Source organism: Denticeps clupeoides, chromosome 6, assembly GCF_900700375.1.
Source record: "Denticeps clupeoides chromosome 6, fDenClu1.1, whole genome shotgun sequence".
Classification (NCBI taxonomy): domain Eukaryota; kingdom Metazoa; phylum Chordata; class Actinopteri; order Clupeiformes; family Denticipitidae; genus Denticeps; species Denticeps clupeoides.
In genome coordinates, this window is record NC_041712.1 from 8,305,373 (window position 1) to 8,327,096 (window position 21,724).

The window sequence follows — 21,724 nt, forward strand, 5'->3', positions numbered from 1 at the left end:
CTATGCTTTCTGGCTGATGTTTTGGTCACTTTTGAATGCTGGCGGTGCTTTCACTCTAGTGGTAGCATGAGACGGCATCTACAACCCACACAAGTGGCTCAGGTAGTGCAGCTCATCCAGGATGGCACATCAATGTGAGCTGTGGCGAGAAGGTTTGCTGTGTCTGTCGGTGTAGTGTCCAGAGCATGGAGGTGCTCCACATCAGGAGATGTGGAGGAGGCCGTAGGAGGGTAACACAGCAGCAGGACCGCTACCTCCGCCTTTGTGCAAGGAGGAACAGGAGGAGCACTGAAGAGCCCTGAAAATTACCTCCAGGAGGCCACAAATGTGCATGTGTCTGCCCAAACGGTCAGAAAAAGACTCCATGAGGGTGGCATGAAGGCCCGACATACAAAGGTGGTTGTCATCCTTACTGCAAAATACTGTGCGGCACGTTTGGCATCTGCCAGAGAACACATTGGGGCCCTGTCCTCTTCACAGATGAAAGCAGGTTCATACTCAGTACATGTGATAGACGTGACAAGAGTCTGGAGATGCCGTGGAGTTTGTCCTGCTGCCTGCAACATCCTCCAGCATGACCGGTTTGGCAGCGGGTCAGAGGTAGCCTGACATGCCATTTGGTACTGAGATGTGATCCTCAGATCCTGCAGTTGGCCCTGGGTTCCTCCTAATGCAAGACCATGCTAGACCTCATGTGTCTCGAGTGGGTCAGCATTTCCTGCAATATGAAGGCATTGGACCCGTTCCCCAGACCTGAATCCAGCTGAGCACATCTGGGACATCATGTCTCACTCCATCCACCAATACCACGTTGCACCACAGACTGTCCAGGAGTCGGCGGATGCTTTAGTCCAGGTCTGGGACGAGATCACTCAGGAGACCAATCGCCACCTCATCAGGAGCATGTCCAGGCGTTGTAGGGAGGTCATACAGGCACATGGAGGCCACACCCACTACTGAGCCTCATTTTGACATTGTGTTTTTTTATTTCAATTTTGAGTGTGACTCCAAATCCAGACCTCCATGGGTTGATAAATTTCCATAGATAATTTTTGTCATTCAACTATGTAAAGAACAAAGTATTTAATAAGAATATTTCATTAATTCAGATCTAGGATGTATTATTTTGTGCTTTTCCTTTATTTACAATAATTCTCCTGCTATTGACCTGTCAGATTTAATGCCTTTATTGATCATGTGAATGTATTTTAGTATAGTACCTATTTAGGTAACCAGCACCAACATGCGTCCGCAGTGGCTGGCCTCTGTAATTGCTGGGGAGTAAAAGAATTGTCACCCATGTCATATCCTGCTTCAGCTGCAGGACGCTTACTAAGACCTGTATGAGGGTAACAGAATTTTGACTTGCGCAGGCATTAACCCAGTTACAGACTAGCACCATGCTTTGATTTGTGAAAGCAGTGCATTCATAAAATCACATTTGACTTTCACGACCTATTCATTAGCATCACCTGGAGCAGTTCAGATCAAATTGCGTATCTGGAAAACAATATCGTATATGATGTTGTCTATTGCTTATTAATATCTTCACCTAAATCTCTACTAGGACTGGACCCAGTGGCACATGCTATTTTGGTGCTTACATTTGACCCGAACATACCAATCTGGACACATGCACACAAGTTTCTCATAATTTCAATTTAGAATCTCATAATTATGATTTCGTTTCTCATATATGGCTTAGCATCTCATTATTAGTGAAAGTGAAGTGATTGTCATTGTGCTTTGCTCAGTGGCACCATGGCGGACTGGGTTTCGAACCGACAACCTTCCGATCATGTGGCAGAAGCAGCTTGCGACTCTGCAGTATAGGTGTGTTGAAGTGTGTCGCTCTTCGACAGGATGCTGCTGGTGGTAGTAGCCTAGTGGGTAACACACCCGAATATGAACCAGAAGACCCAGGTTCAAATTCCACTTACTACCATTGTGTCCCTGCTCCAGGGGGGGACTGTCCCTGTGACTACTGACTGTAAGTCGCCGTAAATGTAAATGCTGACACCTTGCGGCGGAGCGAGCACATTACACCGAGGAGCTCCTGCAACAGGAACACAAACTCCTCACTAAAAGGGCGAACTAATAGAACACAACGCGCGGTCACTTCAAATGATGAACCGTGATGATTTGGCAACATAATGCACAGCAAGGCAGGTCAGATGTCGATGCGTTGATGTGGAGAAATGGTGAAGAGGAAGTGTCTGAGCCACAGTGGGTCAGATCATCTCCAACAGGTCTGTCTGGTGGTATGCACTGTCAAAATTTGTCCAGAATCAGTGCCACGGACCTCCATTTGTGTGGATGTTACTGCTGCGGTAACGGTGCATTTATTCAATACCTGTTTACAACCAAATCCCCCAAATGGTCTTGGTACCAGATACTTCTCATCGAGACCGTGCTTGGTTTGCATGAGAGAAATCGACACTCGCGGCTCAAATTATTACGATGACCATGATGATGGCGGCTGTGATCGTTCTTCTTCTTATTAGCAGTAGTGTAGAGTCCCACGAGAAAAGTCCCACAGCCGGACCCGGAACCGTAGCGCAGGACCGCCGGTCGCGGGGAGACCTGCTGCCGCCGTGCATTGTGGGAACTGGTGTACAGTGCGGAGGCGAGTCCGGATATTGAAGACTCATCGCGGCGCTTGGTTCTGTAAGTAATGGCTATTATGGGGGTGATTTCGTTCCGACATCTTCATATTTGATCTGCTTTTTCTTTATATATATTTTTTGTTTTGTCTCCCTGACGTTCCTTGCTGGTACGAATCGCCCAGTTGCCATTTTGGCGGCAGCGGGGAAACACGGGCCGTGTCGGTCGGAGCCGCCGAGGCGAACTGCGCCCTGACAGCCGCCCGGAACACTTCACCGTATTCCGGTCCGCCGTGCTCCGCTGTCGACATCACGACCAGGATTCTCCTCCTCCTCCTCCTCCTCTTCTTCTTCTTCTTCTTCCTCCGCACGTTCATTTCCAAACGAATTCCGCTCCAAGTTGCGACAAGTTCTTATTCCAACATCCACGTGAACCCGGATCTGGTTATTACACTACGGATTTCAGGGAATTTTCATAGAACCAGAAGTTCTATAAAGGCTTTGCATTTCCAAGAAGTTTTGCTCATCGTAATTGGTACAACATTGTTTAATATTACATTACAAGTGTATGCATTCATTGTGATATTGCTTGGATTTTAATTTACTTTACACATAGTGTGTATGAACTAGGGTGGCCGACCCATGCCGGTGTGTGATGACACCCTCATGCAATTCTGATCCTCAGGCTGGTGGCGGCAGCATGTCGAGTCGTGGAGGGAAGAAGAAGAGCACCAAGACGTCCCGCTCCACGAAGGCGGGCGTCATCTTCCCCGTGGGCCGGATGCTGCGTTATATAAAGAGGGGCCTGCCCAAGTACCGCATCGGCGTGGGAGCGCCCGTCTACCTGGCCGCTGTGCTGGAATACCTGACCGGTGAGAGGCGGCTCTGCGCGTAGCTTCATCAGCAGACACGTTTTAGCCTTGTATCTCTACCAATTATTACACAGTCTTGAGAGATTACCTGGGGTCAAGGGTCCATAGTTCGGATTCATAATTAACTACCAAATGGGCATCTGACACCACTTTACTCCATGTTAAGGATTTAGAACCCAGCCACTCAGGATGCATGTGACAGTGTGTTTCTCGGTGCCCGGGTTGTGCCAGGAAGGGCGTCCGGCATAAAACTTCCAAAGCCAATTACGTGGACAACCAGACCGGCTGATCTGGTCACAATTAATCCAATTGAGAACTTGCGGTCAATCCTCAACATTTATGGCATTTATCAGACGCCCTTATCCAGAGCGACTTATAATCAGTAGTTACAGGGACGGTCCCCCCCTGGAGCAAATTAGGGTTAAGTGGAAGTAAGCAGGATTTGAACCTGGGTACCTGGGTCTTCTGGTATATAGGCCAGTGTGTTACCCACTAGGCTACTACCGCCCTGGTGCGGCGACCCCAGATGGGAGCAGCCGAATGAGATTTTTGGCCCGTCACTGTCCTTAACTGCTGAGTCCTGTGTAGGGTTGCAGCTCCTGGAAACATCCAGGGATCCGTCACACAGACACTCACACCCACAACCAATTTACAGTCAGCAGCTCACCAGTTTGGGAGGAAAACACGCGCACACAAAGCAGAAGAGGATTACTGTCCAATCATCTTCTCCCGACCTTACGGGTGTGAGTCCGTGAAGTGGCCCGGCGCTTAATTGTACAGCAATCTGATATTGAGTTGAAGGCTGAATGTGTCACCCTGTCTGTTTGTATATAAAACCTCAAGGTCTCTGCTCTCATTTTCTCTCCCCTCTATGCCTTGCAGCTGAGATCCTGGAATTGGCAGGAAATGCTGCCCGGGATAACAAGAAGGGGCGTGTCACTCCCCGGCACATTCTACTGGCCATCGCTAACGACGAGGAGCTCAACCAAGTAAGGCCTGAGTTGTCTCTTAACCAGACTGATATGCGTGGTGGTCATGATCACATGACAGTAATTTGATATCTGATCCTCAAAGGGCTGGTGTGTATGTGGTGTCTTTTATGCAATAAATAATTAGAAGACTGACTTACTAATGGGTCTGAACACGTGAGAGTAGCTGATTTAAGGTTTATTACATCACGTTTATCCTTCTCCAGCTATGTTTGTTATAATTACTTTATAAGAAGGATCTTATTCTTGTATATAAAAGGTAGGAAGTGCAATGCTATTAAATGACATAAATTATTTACTGTACTAAATGTATGTGTTGGAAATACATGTCATAAAACTGATGGGGAAAAAAGCTGAAGCCTTCAAACACCACACTTTGTTTTCATTCATAATTTCACCTTGACTAAACATCTATGGCATCGCACCTCTCACATCTCGCATCTCAGAATGATACAAGTTGTCCTTCTGGCCCTGCAGCTCCTGAAGGGCGTTACCATAGCAGCAGGTGGTGTGCTGCCCAACATCCACCCAGAGCTGCTGGCTAAGAAGAGAGGCTCAAAGGGGAAGCTGGAGGCTGTCATCACCCCGCCCCCTGGCAAGAAATCCAAGATGTCCGCTGGCAAGAAGTCTGGAGGCAAAAAGATGGGTGGAAAAAAAGCATCCTCAAGGTCCAAGGTATGGAAAGTACGTCTGATATTTTGCCTCGTGCAATTCATGCGGTTTATACAGCATTTCTGGCCTCCCAATATCTATGAGTCAGGTGTCAGGTCTCTGCAGTCTCTACGGATTTAGATCAAGGGTCCAAATTTGAACGAGCACGGCCTAGTTTGTTCCAGTCATTGACACAGCACCTTCCACAATAGATTTCTCAGATCAAGGCAAAGTGAAAAACACCCGCTGCTCCTTGCCGGTGTGTACGGTGATAAGCAAGTTAAAATAAACGTGAGATTACGGGGTTTTATGGGTGAATTTCTATTGAGGAAACCAGGTGAATAATGTTCTACGCTACAACCTGTTACCCGAAGTTAACCATTAAAAAAATAATAAAACTAAAATGCCGCTGCTCTGCATACCTGTCATGTCTGGATACTAAAACATACTGAAAGCCTCAGTTAAAGAGTTTCTGGTCTTATTTCCCACTGGGGAATAATATGTCCTGTGTTTCACAGAGAAGGGCGGAGGTGACTAAAGCAGCAGGTGCAGACAGCACCACGGAAGGGAACCCTGGAGATGTCTTCACCGTTCTCTCCACAAAGAGTCTCTTCCTGGGACAGAAGGTACATGAGCATGGGACATACTACAGGCTGACACAGTCACATGGGTTCATCATTAATGAGCTTCTTCAGGGGTGAACATGAGCCGAGTCCCCTAAATATAATGTCGATCATCAACCCAATTAGTGATGGCCTTATATTTTTATATATATATATATATATATATACACACACACACACACACACACTCTTCAGAAACGTTCTAATGGTATAGGTCAGCACAGAATATTATGAATCTCTGTATATCCAGTAACAGCGCATAGGGTAATATACAGTTGGCATGGTGGCTGTGTGTTATTGGATAATTGGCCTGGTGCACACACACACACACACACACACGCGCGCTGAATCAGCTATCCTGACTGCTTTACTGACTGAGCCACTCCTTGCACTGCAAAAGCTAACGTATAACTGCACTAGGGGTGGAGAAAGACTTAAAAAGGGGGGTAAGGGGAGCATCTTTACGCGTGGCTGTAATGCACTGATAGAAACATACACTGGGTAAATACGGAGAAAAATAAACACATATAAACGTTCTGCTTCTTCAGTATTAGATCACAGACATTGTGAAATAATGATAATGGAGAGACCTTTCTGAAACCACGGGGTCTCTGGCTATTCCCACCCCTAGTTCGTTAAATCTTCCCTGGCTTGCTAGCAGAGAACCATAACACTCTGCTTACTGCTGAACGTTGTTTTCGCGTCTTGTTAATGTATGTACACATATGGTAGGAGGATTAATGCATCCAGAAAGATGATTATTCTGGTAGACGTTATTGTGAACTAGGCCTGGTCTGAAACCGACCTCAGTACTTTTGAATTTTAATCAACCTATTTATGAGTGAAATATGATGATATTGTTTGTAGTTATCTCTTGGTGTTATTTAGGAATTAGATACCATGGAAAATTTTAGACATAAGAGTGATGGTCACAGCTACTGTTCTGTAGTCTCACTCTCCAGCTGACCCTTTGAAAGCTTTGTAACTTCTTTGCTGTTTTGTGTCCAGGGTCAGAACATATGTAGCAGCTAATAGTATTATATTGAAACTTGGGAGTTCCATATTCACGTTCACACTCACACTACATTACACAAATCCTGCTCCATCACACAGGCTTGTGAAAGTAATCAGCAGAAAGCTACTGTTTTTTTTTTTTTTTTTTTAAGTAATGTACAGTCCTGTGTTTGGCTCTTAATTTGATTTGAAAACCGCGCCTCCTTGTGTGAACTTTAACCTTTGCTTAACCTCTGCCCTCCCTGCTACGGCATGTTGTGTTTCAGCTGAACCTCATACACAGTGAGATCAGTAACTTGGCTGGCTTTGACGTGGAGGGGGTTATCAATCCTACCAATGCTGACATTGACCTTAAAGATGATCTAGGTGAGAGTGGATGTCAGCCTGCACCCTGCTGAGGAATCCTTGAAAGCTGCCTAATGGCAAATGTTATGACAGTATCTGATGTACATCTGAAACCTGTAGCAATATGTGAAAAGTCAAAACCAGTCAAAATACACTACATAGATTTTCCCAGTGCTATATGGGGCATAGCTCATGGGGGATGTTTGTATATATATATTTTTTTTTTTAATCTTTCTGAAGATATCGAAGACAGTGATTGTGTTTGTGATGATATACCCTATGGACAAGCAGTATTACAAGCATAGTTATTCATCTTAAATGTATTTCTGTATATAATGATTACATACTTGACGTGACAGAAGTGAACTCTCCCCATGCACATCGTCTCATATCGCACCCGGGAAAATATGGACCAGTATGTCAGTGGGTGGAGGTTAACAGCCTACACTACACATCTGAGCCATATTTCAAGGATTCTCTCAGCTCCTGACAGGCTCTGTAATCTCTGACCATTGGTTGATGTGAGGGACCAATCAGCGTACTGTCCAATCATCTTCTTTCTTCTGTCCTGAGGAGAAAGGAGACATCTCCTTTGTTGTTTTCTTTCGGCCCCTCAGTTCCCTTCTTTCCTTGCAGTGCGTGTTGTATTCATCTGTCTTGTATTCCTCTCACCCACTCATGGTATCTCACGCCATGTTTGTTGCCTGTGTGTTGTTGTTGTTGTTGTTGTGTTGTTTGTAGTTGCAAGTTGTTCAGGCTGACATTGCCACCATCGACAGCGAGGCTGTAGTCCACCCCACGAACGACAGCCTCTACACTGGTGGGGAAGTAGGTAATGGCCCCGCCCTCTTTTCATGATTTCCCATACCACATCTGCTTCCGGTCCTTTTTATGCCTCTTCCGTCACCCCTTTCATTGCTTGAGTCGTCCCTACACTACAGATGGAACAATAAACGCATCGTGGCATATGCAGAGGTTCGTTTGCAGGATAACTAGCGCTGCCCGCATCACATTAACTGGCGTAGCTCGTTGGCCTTTGTGACGTATGCCGCTGTACCTCCTAAACAGACTGACATATTACCGAGCTCTGGCAAATAGCAACCTGTCAGGCCACCGTGACGGTTGTCAAGGTGTGGCACGCCAGTGATGCTGTACGTGGAGCAGGGTGTCTTTACCCCGTTTGCAAAGGGATTAAGGGTTCGGCAGAAACTGTAATAAATAAATATGTTTGGAATGTTTCTGCTGCACCCTTCCCACCTTTCGCTTGCAGAACGTGGATTAAGAGGTGGAGTCATTAAAAGGTATTTTAATTATTAGGTATGGCCTCAGAGTCTTCAAATTACATTTCCATCCATCGAGGGTTATTATATGAATGCTTGCCTGTTATGCTTCTGTTATGATGATTGTAAAGTCAACACCTGAGCTGTGTTTGCAGTGTTTTTCAGGAAAAATAAATGGCTGCCCTTCACAGTTGAGTGACGCCCTTGGCATGCTGCAGTCACCCTCTCATCCTCTTTCTTTATGGGGTCTGTCTCCCCAGGATCCTATTGTCCAATCATGAGTGAACGTTTACACTTCCTATCAATACACCCCGTGAAATTAACCATTTATTAAAAATTAGGCCATATAGACTATTTTGAGGAAGTGTAAGTTCCCTTTGTTCTGTCGCTCATTCATAAAACAATCAGACTGCTTTTCTGCTGGCTGTTCACCTAATTCAGCATTTGGTTTTTTACATCGAATATTTAACATCATTAAATAAAGACTGGTGACATAGGAATGACATGCATGCATGTTTGTGTGTGTGAGTAAAGTGCTTTCCATCCCGTAGTGGCTTGCTGCAGTGGTGTGTCTGCTTCGGTTCTGTTTCCATGGTAACAGAGAGGCTTCTGCGCTATGTACGCGAACATTGCCTTGTATCCTTGGCAACAAGGCAGCAGTAACCGCCGGGGATTCTCTCCACAGGAAGCGCTCTGGAGCAGAAAGGAGGGAAGGAGTTTGGGGAGGCGTGTGCCGAGCTGCGTAAGAAGAACGGCCCTCTGGAGGTGGCAGGAGGTACAGCAAGCACACTGCAACTTCTAGATGCGTCCAGAAGAGTTCACATGAACAAGCATAATATTGGTGCTCTCAGTGGGTCTACTCAAACTGTGGACGTGCCCTGATTAAATAAGCAGAACCCTAGGCAGGTTCAAAATCCTTTTTAGTTGAAAGTGAATTGATTGTCATTGTGATGCACAGCACATGGTGCCCTCGGAGCAAGGTGCCCGGTACCTTGCTCAAGGGCACCTCAGTGGCACCTTGTGAGTTCAGCATTTGAACCCGCAATCCCTTGATTTTAGGTCCGCTTCCTGACCTGCCAGGCCACCACTGCCCCCTAATTAAATCCTGATTAAAAAAAAATATATACATAAGTGATGCTGCAGTGAGTCCTTTCAGTAGACATTCTGTACCATCATTTAAAATCTCATTTCGCTCTGAGCTCAATGAAAGTTGGAATCTTGTAAGTGCACAGCTATACTAGGTTTAATGTCATAACCTTCTGGTTTTATTTGGTTTGCAGAATAATTTCTACATTTTAGTTTACCTTCTGTGACTTTCTGAAAATGTGGGTATGGAGACATTTTGGAATAAATAATGATCTTATATCATTAGCCAGAGCAAATTATATATGTTTCTATATGTATATGTTTTCTTCTATTTGTACCCTGTCTCATATTTGTTTTAAATAATCTGCCCTGGTCCTTCAGGTTATCAAGTTTTGATGATTGTAAAGTTTTACAGTTTTGGTATTTTTTTTTTCCTGATTTGTTCATGATTATTTTTGTCTCTTGCTCTCTCAGCGGTAATGACGTCAGGCTTTGCGCTGCCAGCCAAGTTTGTGATCCACTGCAACAGCCCTGCATGGGGCTCAGACCGCTGTGAGGAGCTGCTGGACAAGACAGTCAAGAACTGCCTGGCTCTGGCTGACGAGAAGAAGCTCAAATCTGTGGCATTCCCATCAATTGGCAGCGGCAGGTATGATAAAAATACGAGATTGCTATGAAGGTGATGTGTTTTGGGGTCTGGGATTGTGTGTCACAGATCAGAATTTATTTAAACATGGAGAGAGAGAGAGAGGTATAGTGACACTTAAAGTCAACACCACTGGTAGTAAAGTAAGTGAGCGTAAAGTTCATGTTGGTTTAACATACGCAGTATAGGATTAGGGCTTTAAGTAATGTGTGTGGAGCGTTGTGTGACGTGGGGTATATGAATTGAACGTCTGATTGCCTTTCCCACAGGAATGGTTTCCCCAAGCAGACAGCGGCCCAGGTTATTCTGAAAGCCATCTCCAGCTATTTCGTTGCAACAATGTCATCTTCTATCAAGACTGTCTACTTTGTACTGTTTGACAGTGAGAGCATAGGCATCTATGTGCAAGAAATGGCCAAACTTGATGCTAACTGAGGTTTTTTTTTTTTTTTGTAACTTAAAAAAAAGCTTGTTTAATTTTTTGAAAGAAAAAAAATCTATTGATGATTTGTTAAAATATTTTATTGAGAGGCAATCACTTATTATATGTGTGTTTCCTTTTTTGAGAGTTTTCTTATTGATGTAGATACTGATTTACTGTACTGTGTGTTCAGGAGATGGTCGTGGTCATGATGGTTTTCGGTGGTGCAGGGTTGGTCCAGCGCTGTTATTTGAGAGGTGTGTTCCGTGTTTGTGCTGTGTGTGGACCTCATCACTACATTTTTTTAAGCTTTCAGAAGCTCGAAGGCTAATTGTGCATTGTTAATGTCAAAAATGGAGAATACTTGAGATGTTTTTGGGCTGTGACAAAAAAAAATCTGTCTCATAGTTTCATTTCAGACAAATTCTGAAGTGATCTTGCTGTTTGCTTTTGAAAAGTTTAATTAAAGTATACCTAATAAAATGTTTTTCACACTTAATAAATCACCAATGTTAGAGTATCTGATTTCGACCTGACAAACTTAATACAGCTGTTCATTATAAAATATATTTATATTTATAGATTCTCTATATTGATATAATATTGCACTGAGGAGCTGATGTTACAAATTGCTGTTGACCAGAAGAGGGCGCTCTGAGTTCACGTCACAGCTTCATGTAAACAGTGGCTTCATTCAGAGATGAAAACAATATTTTCAGTGATATTAAAAGGAGGTACTGTGTGTGTGTTCTAAATACCATGTGTGCCCCTGCATGGTTGTGTGTGCGTGCCAGTGTCCAGGCCGAGTGCAAGAGTCAGGCTGAGGTCAGCCCCCGGTGCGGGGGTGTTGGTGGGGGTGGGGGGAACCTCCACAGAGGCCCAGCCGAGTCGTAATCCCTCAGGAAAGGCGGGCAGGTTCGCCGCGCTCTGAGGGAAAGCTCCACAAACACGAAGCATCTGGAGCCGAGGCTGCGTCCGCTTCCCAGGAAATTTTACTCTGAGCATGAAAAAAGTACAGAGATAAAACAACAACAGAATAAAGTAAGACAAACAGGGGAGCGGGGGAGGGAGGGGAGACTGTGGGCATCAAAGATGCCGGTGGCGCAGATGAAAGAAGGGAAATATTACTCTGATTACTGCAGAGCCTCACACACACACACACACACACACACACGCATATCTGTACACACACATTCACAGAGTCCTGCTCCAGCTGGGTCTCTCGCACGTTCATCCCTCTCATCTTCTCTTCTCTAAAATGTGCTCTTTACTGTATTACCTCTATTATAGCAGCAATCGTTTTTGATCATTGTTACTGGGGTCTTTGTAATATAGCGTGTTATAGAGACCGAAATTCCAAAAGTTACTTTACACACAGACAATATAGGGCATTCGTGGTTAGTGCCAAAGAAACTATTAGACATACTTAAAGCAAATAGTTGAAGCCAACTGACCTTTCTATAATTTATAGTCTGTGTTGATGACACGTTATTTATATATTACGCATCTTTGGATTCACTTTCACAAAGACATTCACTTTGGATGTTTTTTAAAAAAAGTACATTTTTTTAAACTCTTATTTCCTGTGGGGCGCAGTGAGGCACAGATATCACAGTCATCCCCTTATAAGGGGATTAAAGGGTGGCATAAATCAGACTCTAGTAATTTATTACCCATCTGCATGTCTCCATGCAGAGTAAAGGGTCGCAGCATCATTCTGATCTGACGCTAATGGAACATTCCAGGTTAAATAATGTGTGTGAGTGAAGTGCGCTCAGCAACGGGCCGAAAAGCTCAGAGGAGTCTGTTGACCACTACAGGTTTATTGGGCCGTAGAGGTCAGAGGGCAGGACTGGCAACTCATCTGGACCCCAGATCAAAGGTCGTTCTGATAACCTCCTTCTGTCCCTGCCATACAGGCGCACACTCTGTCTGCGAATACCTGCAGAGGTTACAGCAGCAACGCATCCCAGGATACGTATGTGTCTGTATTCTAATCCTCCCAGACAAGGGTGGAAGACGAACATCTTCCCACAGAAAATGAGATCATGAAACTTTGTCTCCTTTCATTAATTAGACTGTTAATTTGTCTGAGAGGCAAATCACGTGTATTCCTGAATCCACAGTCAGATACCACGGTGGAAGCAATCCAGAAGACAAATAGGATGTTGACCACACCTCTAAGTGTGTGTAGTTTAAATCCAGGGATGTAATGATAAGATCCCACCTGGAATTCTGTGTCCGGGTCTGGTCACCTTGCCTGAAAATGAACATTCCTGCTCCATGAGAGGTAGAATGCAACGCAAATGCAAAGAGGGATTCCGGGAGAACGTACGAGCAGAGCTTCATCGAGTAGAACTTGTTTTGCCTCGAGCAAAGAAATGTAAGGGGTTGCCTGACACAGGAATAGATGGTTATGACAGGTCTAGATATCATCCATGTAAGAATGAAAACTAGTGGATCACTTAGCAGTCTAGATTTAGATTAGAGAAAGAACTTCTCACGGTGTGGAATATGGATTAGTTTGCCGGAGGGTGTAGTGGAGCTCCACTTTACCAGGAGGAATTTTGTTTGGTAAATGTATTATGTTCTTATTACCATGTTGACTTCATATCATTGTCAACATTGATTTTAATCCTATTACAAAGTAGTTCACTATTTGAATTCCTTTTTTTTTTTTTTTGCATCTTTGACCTCAAGGGCAAAAATAAACCGAGGTTTCCATACCAAGCAAATTGTTCTCTTTTTTTGGCCATTTACTTCCTGGTTTGATCTTTCCAGGAGCAATATGTATTGCAATGGCCACATTAGCTTACATCAGATCAGAATCAGAATCAGAAAAGCTTTATTTAAGTTTAGAGAATTATATTATTACAATAGTAATGTTAAGAAGCTGTGGCTCAATCTTTCTTTGTTTTCTGAAGATTAAGAATAAATGTTTCCTTATATTTTAAAGTTAAATGTGATTTTTGTTTTTTAAACTTCAGTCACCATCAACTCTAGATTTGAAACTATTGACTGAAAATCCAGATAAGGCCATGTGTGTGCCACTAGTACTGTCACTGTCAGTAGTCATCCTTTACTTTTGTAGAGCTTTTGGTCATCTTTCTGGTCTTTTTCATAACAAGAGGTTTTGCATGTTATATACTGAAGTGTTCAGAAGCTGTACAAACGCTGCCGGAGTGGGTGTGCCACATGGATGTATTTTCATGCTGCTAAAAAGTATTTCCATGCTTGCCTATGTCTCACCAAGTACACACAGGCCCTTTCTATATTGTCAACCATTAGCAGTCTGTGGAAAGATCTAATATGTACATTTGACAGACCTTTCGTGTCCTCACCAGAGGAAGTTGAATGCCACTGGGGAATGGTTTTTATATGTATTTGTACATGTATATGTGTACATACAGTACAGGCCAAATGTTTGGACACACCTTCTCATTCAATGTGTTTTTTTTATTTTCATGACCATTTACGTTGGTAGATTCTCACTGAAGGAATCAAAACTATGAATGAACACATGTGGAGTTACGTACTTGTTATGTGAAATAACTGAAATAATGTTTTATATTCTAGTTTCTTTGCTCTGATTACTGCTTTGCACACTCTTGGCATTCTCTCGATGAGCTTCAAGAGGTCGTCACCTGAAATGCTTTTCCAACAGTCTTGAAGGAGTTCCCAGAGGTGTTGAGCACTTGTTGGCCCCTTTACCTTCACTCTGTGGTCCAGCTCTCCCCAAACCATCTGGATTGGGTTCAGGTCCGGTGACTGTGGAGGCCAGGTCTCCACTTTTTGTTAAGTACATAACTCCACATGTGTTCATTCATAGTTTTAGGTCTTCAGTTAGAATCTACCAATGTAAATGGTCATGAAAATAAAGAAAACACATTGGATGAGAAGGTGTGTCCAAACATTTGGCCTGTACTGTTGTGTATAGTCATTTCAGTTTCATTATATGTATTTTTCCCACTCATGTTTGAAAAGGTAGGAGAGAGAGAGGATGTGTGTGTGTGTGTGTGTGTGTGTGTGTACAAAGGCGTGTAACTGTCTGATTTGTGTCATTGTGAGTGCACGGGTAAATGGAGGGTATCAAAGCTTGTCAGTTTGTAACAAAATAAGATAAAAAAGTAGAATGTTGACAGACATAGTTGCGTAAAGTGTATGAAGTATAACATTGTGTGTGTGTTTTTGTGAGTGCCCCAGGACAATTTCCTTTGATTTGGTCTGAAGGTTGTGACTCAGGCATGTTTACCACCCAGGCTGCGTGTATGTGTGTGTGTGTGTGTGTGTGTGTGTGTGTGTGTAAAGGAATGACACCATGTTGGTTACCATTCCTCAAGAAAAAGACCTCTCACCTTGATACAAGACCCCAACACACAGCTTGGAGGCTTGTCTGCATTCTACTCTATGTTTAAGAGGATTAATGTCAGACACACACCACAGGGCTCTCTTACAATGTGACCTCCGACCTTTAGAGAGGACAATTAGATCAAACCTAATGAGAAAATGCGATTGTCATTGTTTATTTACTTGTTATGAGCAATTACTAACAAATTCATTACCCTGACATTTATCAGGTTGTAAATATGAGGCTGAAATGTGATTACAGGAAATGTTTTTCATCATCTTTTTCACTCTGCCGTGCTTTCAACATAAACCTCCCCTCGGCAAGACGCCTACAAAGAGTTAATGCTCTCACCCAGTCCTGGGCCAGAACTCTTCCCATGCCGCAGGATCTATTGGCAGCTCTCAGATGGGATGTTGGGATATCTGCTGAAAGATCGACTCTGTGACGCACTGGCCAATTTAAGTCTTGAAATAACTCCCTTAAATCCCACTGTTAAGCAAATGCAATCCGGCGTTTCTTTACAACAACATGCTACGGGTTGGGAGAGGCACCAGGGTGATGGGAATGGGACACAGAGTTGATCATATTTTTGTACAGTAATGATGTGTAGAAAAAGTCAAGATCAAATTGTACAAAGAAAATTGAATTGGGATTGAAGGGTTCCTGTCGCTCTCTTTTTATCTTTGGCCCAAGCAAAAAAGCACCTAATGCTCCGTCGTGTACCGTGTCTCCAATTATCGTTCTCCACGCCCGATTCAAAACAATACGCCACAGCTTTCTAGTTATTAGTTATTAGAAATTGTTCCACGGGGAGCTTTAGGGGGAGCATTATGAAGAGCTCGCGGCGTGTTAAGACTGTGGGAGGGTCTGAGAGGGGCTCTGACAGGCGGAATCCCGGTAATTGGCGACCGCGCGGTCGGAGCCACCAGACGCCGTGCCTGGTGACATCATTTCACGAGCGAGTCCAGGGACGGCCTTCAAGTGAGCCGCAGCAGACATCAGCGCCCGCTCAGAGAATACGCGGGAGTGTCCTGAAAGGAGGGATTACCTGTCGGGGGGAGGGGGAGACAGGTGGAGCAGACCTGGTGGTCTGAGGGGGTGCAGGAGGTGTGTGTGTGTGTGTGTGTGTGTGTGTGTGTGTCCAGATACAGTTCAAAGTGCACAGGAACAATGGTAAACAATTAGCAGCTTAGCACAGTCAGTCTGCAGGCCAGAGAGATTAGCAGCAGCTCATTAAGGATAAGAAGCGCTGTTGCAACGGCTGATTCACACACTCTTACACTCTGATGCACGCCGCTAAACACACTTACGCACTCCCGAGTAATCTAAGACCAGACACTTAGGAAAGTAGGACGTACTGTGAGGCTAAATTCCGCTCACACCTACGGCTGAAAGCGGCATTTGTGGAGCCAGTCCCAGCCCAGTACTGTCCTCCCGGCTGGTTGTAGTCCAGTGTGTTGTGTGGAGCTCGCTGCAAGCGAAACCATGTCTAGACTGAGTGGCTGCTGCCTGTAATCCCTGAATCAATCTGACACCGGAGACACACACACATAGTCCTCTCAGACTACAGAAGATTGATTAGGGAATGGCCTGTGAGCCCACACATACAGACGACACACAACCTTGACAAACCGTCCCTGTCTCCCAATAGGCTGCAACACATGTGTCCACACACGCACACACACACACACACACACACACACACACAATACAAGACAGGCAAAAGATTGCAGAACGCACCTCCATATGCACCTCCTGTGGTTGTATCGCTTTTTGGTGCCTGTGATTAAATATCTCCCATAATGCATTGCCTGACATAGCGATTTCATTCGTTAAAGGTGGAGTTTACTCACTGTCAGGCACGTGATACCGCCAGTGGTGTTCAAGCACCTGCCATTTCGGCCTCTGACATCATTTTTTTCTCCATATTTCACTATTAAAATTCCATCAAAACTATTATCAATACAGCCAGCTGAACATAAGCAGTAGTCACCATCATCATAACATAACAGGATCGCTAGTCTCATTTAAAATGTACATGTAAACCCTCTCAGACTAGTTATGTGGATATTAGCCAGTAGAAATAGTTTTGAGTGTTACGGCCCCCTTGGCCCCTTCCTTGACTGTGGGGGTGATTTATAGTCAACTGTCCCCTCCTGGGACCAGTCGGCAATAAAAGGCCGCAAGTTCATTCAATTGGTAGCGTAGCCTTGCATGGTGGCTGGCTGTCTGGCTCCCTTCACTTTTTCTCCCCTGTCAACTTTTATTCACATGTTGTTCGTGCTGCCTCCATATTACCCCAGTTGTATATCCATGTTCACACGCACCATGTTGACATAAATATAGTATTTGACATGTGGTTAGCATATTCTGTAATAAACAGTTCTCTTTCGAAGCAACTCCGTCTATTGTCTACGAATACACTTTTTACGCAGAGCAAGTGAGTGATTCTTTCCAGACATGTGGGAGTGATGACTTGTGTGTGTCAATATCAGAAACATACACTCGACGGGATCTTTGTGGACCCCCAAATCAGGCATAATCCCACCCCAGCTCATCTCACTGTTTGTAATTAACGCTGGATTAAGCCGATGCGATCTCCTTCTAATCCCCCCTGACCTCAGCAGCTGCAGCCCATTTGCTGTACAGAAGATACAGTTTCTCCGTTTAAGGTAGAGACCCCCAATCACCCTACTTATGAGATTATGTGTGTATGTGTGTGTGCGTGTGTGTGTGTGTGTGATGTTTTACACCCCATCTTGCCCCAATAGACTTTCTGAGGTTACCATTTTGATTAGCTGCACCACTAATAGCACATATAACACACACACGGCATATAAAATGTGTGGAATCTAGGATTGTATTAAGGTTTTATTAGGAACACATGTAGGTCTATTGATGTGTGTGTGTGTGTGTGTGTGTGTGTTTTGAATTTTGTATGTTAGTAAGCACCAAGTTTTTTCTTTATGTGGGGGTCAACACTAGAAAAAATTTAGAAATAAGTATTATGTTTGTGAGTGTGTGTGTGCTTGGGAGAAAGAAAGAGTGCGAGTATGCTGTCTGCCATTGTACCAGTGTTGCTTCCTTTTATGAAACATCCTCCCGAATAACTGATGTACATTTGTGTGTCTGTGTGTGTGTGCAAGCTTTATTAAAGTTCTTTATTAAAAAAAAGTAGGACCAGTGCAGCCTGTTGCATTATGGGATGTATTCTTTGGATAAGTGAATAAATGTAAACCATGAGTGAGTACCCATGTCCTTTCGTCACTGCTGACAAGTTTGGACAGAACAGCTATTCAGCCTACCTGCATCAGTCTCCATGGCAACCCTCAAACCATCTGCCAAACAGTGAGCCCACAGTGAATCAGCAGGACACACACACACACACACACACACACACACACACACCAGGATAAAGTTAAAATATTTAGCAGAATGCTGGATCTTTCTTCTTGGCTCTAGCAGCACCTCACATCTTACTCTGAGGATAAAATAAAGGCAATTTTCGTTTTATGCAACATAATCAAATATGTATGGTTACAATATGCCCATATATATGTTTTACATTTGGAAGACAATATACTCCTGACTACATCGCCATTTTGGTTTGTAGGCCAAATGCTAATCTTAACACCACTGTGTAGAAGTGGTAGAGAAGTGGTAGAGTTCACCGGTGTGGACCTGCACAGGAATGAAGATGTGTGTGTATGTGCGTATGCATATTCCTAATGTGCAGCAGTCTTTAGAAAGGCTTTGTTGACAAGAAGACTATTCCCTCACACACACACACACACACACACTGTAGTCAGACATGTCAGCGTCAGGTTACACTAGATGCTAACATTACAAGAGTGTGAATGAGATCCTGGGTGCCTGACCCAGTATGAATACTGCATAATAACCTGTAATAGCTTAGCAGCAGATACTACCAAATATTCACACGTATGTACACACATCCTCTGTCTCACTTGCCGTCACAGCAGGTGGAATATGTAGTCAAAGACTACTTTGATGTGTCTGACGCAATACAGACACTGTCCAGACACACACACACACACACACACACACAACCAACCCACTGAGAAGCCGCTTTAGTTAAATGAAATATGTATGTACATGTATATTTAAGTGTGTATATGCATTTATGCAATGTCTTTGTATTTATTACATATTTATGTGTGTGTGTACACGTGTCAGCATGTCCTCATGCACAGCAGAGGTAACAGATCCTTCTCTGGCCACAGGTCACATGGAAGAAGTGTCCATCTTCATTGGACTTATGTAGGGAGTCATCGCACCCCACCCCAGCCTTCCCTCCACCACACAGCCACCCTGACCCCACACTGCTAAATCATGAGTGAGATTTATGTAAAAGAAAGAAGGATTTTACTCCATAGTCAAATACTGACATACATATGCTTATATTTACATGAAATATATTCAGAAATATTTAAATCTTCTGTACTATTTTTGCATCATTAGTCATTATAAAAAACAGCATATTATGGTGGAACATGTAATAATGCATTAATTACAAAGTCATGGGCGTTGTCTGGACGACAGGGTGGGAGTGTTAAAATGGTTCAAATGCCCGTCCAAACTCCAAACTCTGAACCATAGGTCCTGCCTTATCCCTTCTTCTGATTTCTTAAGCCACAGCCAGCAAATCTGGTGCTTTTCACTCACTGCCACCTGGATCCAGGCACCAGCAGGGGGCAGCACTCCTCCGGCAGAGAGCAGAGCGCAGGCAGCAGGGGGCACGAATCCTGCCGGGCCGGTGCTGCCAGGCGTACGCGAATTATCGTATGTGTACGATAATTTCAGCCTCCGTACGATGTGCGATCAATCATTCAAAAAATCCCATAATGTACGATCATTTTACCCCTGCGTTTAATAGTTATTTCATTAGCACCACAGGCTGCGGAGTTTATCTGATAAACTCTGACTTGTTTATTCGCGGTCGTCTCAAGGGCCTTTATAGCCAATCAATGCACGATGTGTCACATAAGTGTCAAACTCGCGAAAGCAATTACATCCTGCCCACGAGATCGTTTAATAAAGATCTGTTATTATGGCTCGGCTAAATGACGCGCTGATAACACACTAACTACAAATCCCATAATGCAGTGCTTTAGTTGCCTTGCAGAACGCCATTCAGAACGCGTTCCGTAGGTTAAAGTTGCATTATTCACTCTAAAATGCACAGTCTACGAAAATATGTGTTATTGAAGCAGATTTTCTGAGCAGAACAGAAAAATGTACGATCATTTTTCTAAAAAATACAATATTTTTTAAGCCGCTGGTACCATACCTCAGCATTTAGTATCTGGCAACACTGTGGCGGGGTGGCGGGTCGTCGTCGGACGTCTCACAGTTCCGCCATGTACCCCGGGCTTTCAGATGCATCACCTGGGTAATTATAAGATCTGAGATCTATGAACAGAACCCAGAACCTCCTAATTACAGACGGCAGCAGCAGCAGCGTGAAGCGGTCAAGCAATCAATTACACCTCCGGTCTGGGGGTGGGGTGCATGTTTGAGCTTTTTTATATTATTTGTATTATTATGTGTACACACGTCCACAGCAATATGAATTGAGCTTCTTTGTTTATTTATTATTTAAATTCACTTGAAATAAGGGAGCATTGTCTACATCTTTTAAATACTAGTCTAGTGACAATTTAATGTGCAGTATTATCAATTATTTCTGTATGAGGCAGTGGCGCTGCTGCAGCGGTCAGTTTGTGACCGCAGGACAGCTGCTGGCTGGATGGCTGATGTGTGTGAAAAAACCCGATCCCCTCACCACAGCCCACCACCAGCAGGGATCCCACTCCTACACCAATGCCACTGAGGGTCCTGCGCCCAAACCCCCTCTGGTGAGCAGTGGCCACAGCCTAATATCTATAGTGTCAAAGTCTAATATGTGTACAGAGCATACATCATGATAAACTGTGCATTGAGCATACAAGGTATTCCTTTCCAAAATAATCCAACATTTCTCATGCGTGTGTTTGTCATTATCCCCGTTGCTTGAAGAAGTATTTTATTTAAAATGAGCGCTGGGACTGGCGTGCCGCGGTGAGCCAGAGATGCGCCCCGGCCGCCAAACACAACAGTCCCATGCGCCGGAGCGGCCAAACACACGGCTAATCCCCACAGGCCCGCCACCGCACAGCTCCCAGCTCCCAAGGCAGTTTAAAAATAGGCGAGGCAGAGGTCAGGCCCGCTGCGGGATTTACCGTCTTACCATTATCACGGCATGGCCGGTGAGAACAGCGAGGGAGGTGGGGGAGAAACAACAACAGAAGAAATCATTTCGAAAAGAAATTGCCTCACGGGAGCCAAGAGGACAGAGCTGCAGTTCACTGTGTGTGTGTGTGTGTGTGTGTGTGTGAGAGGCTGCATACACTCCTGATTTCATCCTAAATCACTGAGTAAGATCTGTGAGGTGAAGCAGCTGGGCCTGACCCTAGAGTCAGGCTGATAAAACATGAAAGAGAAACAATATGAGAAGCCCCCTCTACCTCTCTCTCTCTCTCTCTCTCTTTTTTCTCCCAGAATTCCCAGGCTCTGTTCTGAGCTCTGATGTGTCACACAGAGGCCATTAGTATCATCTGCGTGAAATGAAAGTATAGAAGCACACACAGAATTACGCCCATCAAGGCTGTGTGTGTTCAGCAGAGGTGTGTGTGGAGGTGATGGCAGTCAGTTACTGCATTGTACACACACACACACACACACACACACACACAGACACTATTGGCTCTTTCAGCTCAGCAGACGGTGCAGGCTTCTGGACGGAGAAAATTAAATTCCTCTCAGCGTGTCCCTCATCTGACCCTC

General features: G+C 44.3%; 1 protein-coding gene across 10 annotated transcripts; it reads left to right on the forward strand.

The window, feature by feature from the left end:
• Positions 1-2,404: 2,404 nt before the first annotated feature.
• macroh2a1 (macroH2A.1 histone) lies at positions 2,405-11,036 on the forward strand. 10 transcript variants are annotated; one of them, XM_028983350.1, is made up of 10 exons: positions 2,405-2,667; positions 2,789-3,138; positions 3,289-3,475; positions 4,358-4,464; positions 4,942-5,148; positions 5,634-5,741; positions 7,019-7,118; positions 9,063-9,152; positions 9,938-10,112; positions 10,379-11,036. In XM_028983350.1, exons 3-10 carry the CDS (start codon positions 3,304-3,306, stop codon positions 10,542-10,544), a joined length of 1,125 nt encoding a protein of 374 aa, XP_028839183.1. In that variant the 5' UTR covers positions 2,405-2,667; positions 2,789-3,138; positions 3,289-3,303; the 3' UTR covers positions 10,545-11,036. The 10 variants fall into 10 exon arrangements, 6 of the variants coding, with proteins under 6 accessions (XP_028839183.1, XP_028839185.1, XP_028839187.1 ...); XM_028983352.1 differs by lacking the exon at positions 7,019-7,118 and adding an exon at positions 7,839-7,929 and having other exon boundaries at positions 2,406-2,667; XM_028983351.1 differs by having other exon boundaries at positions 2,409-2,667; positions 4,942-5,139.
• The last annotated feature ends 10,688 nt before the right edge of the window (positions 11,037-21,724 follow it).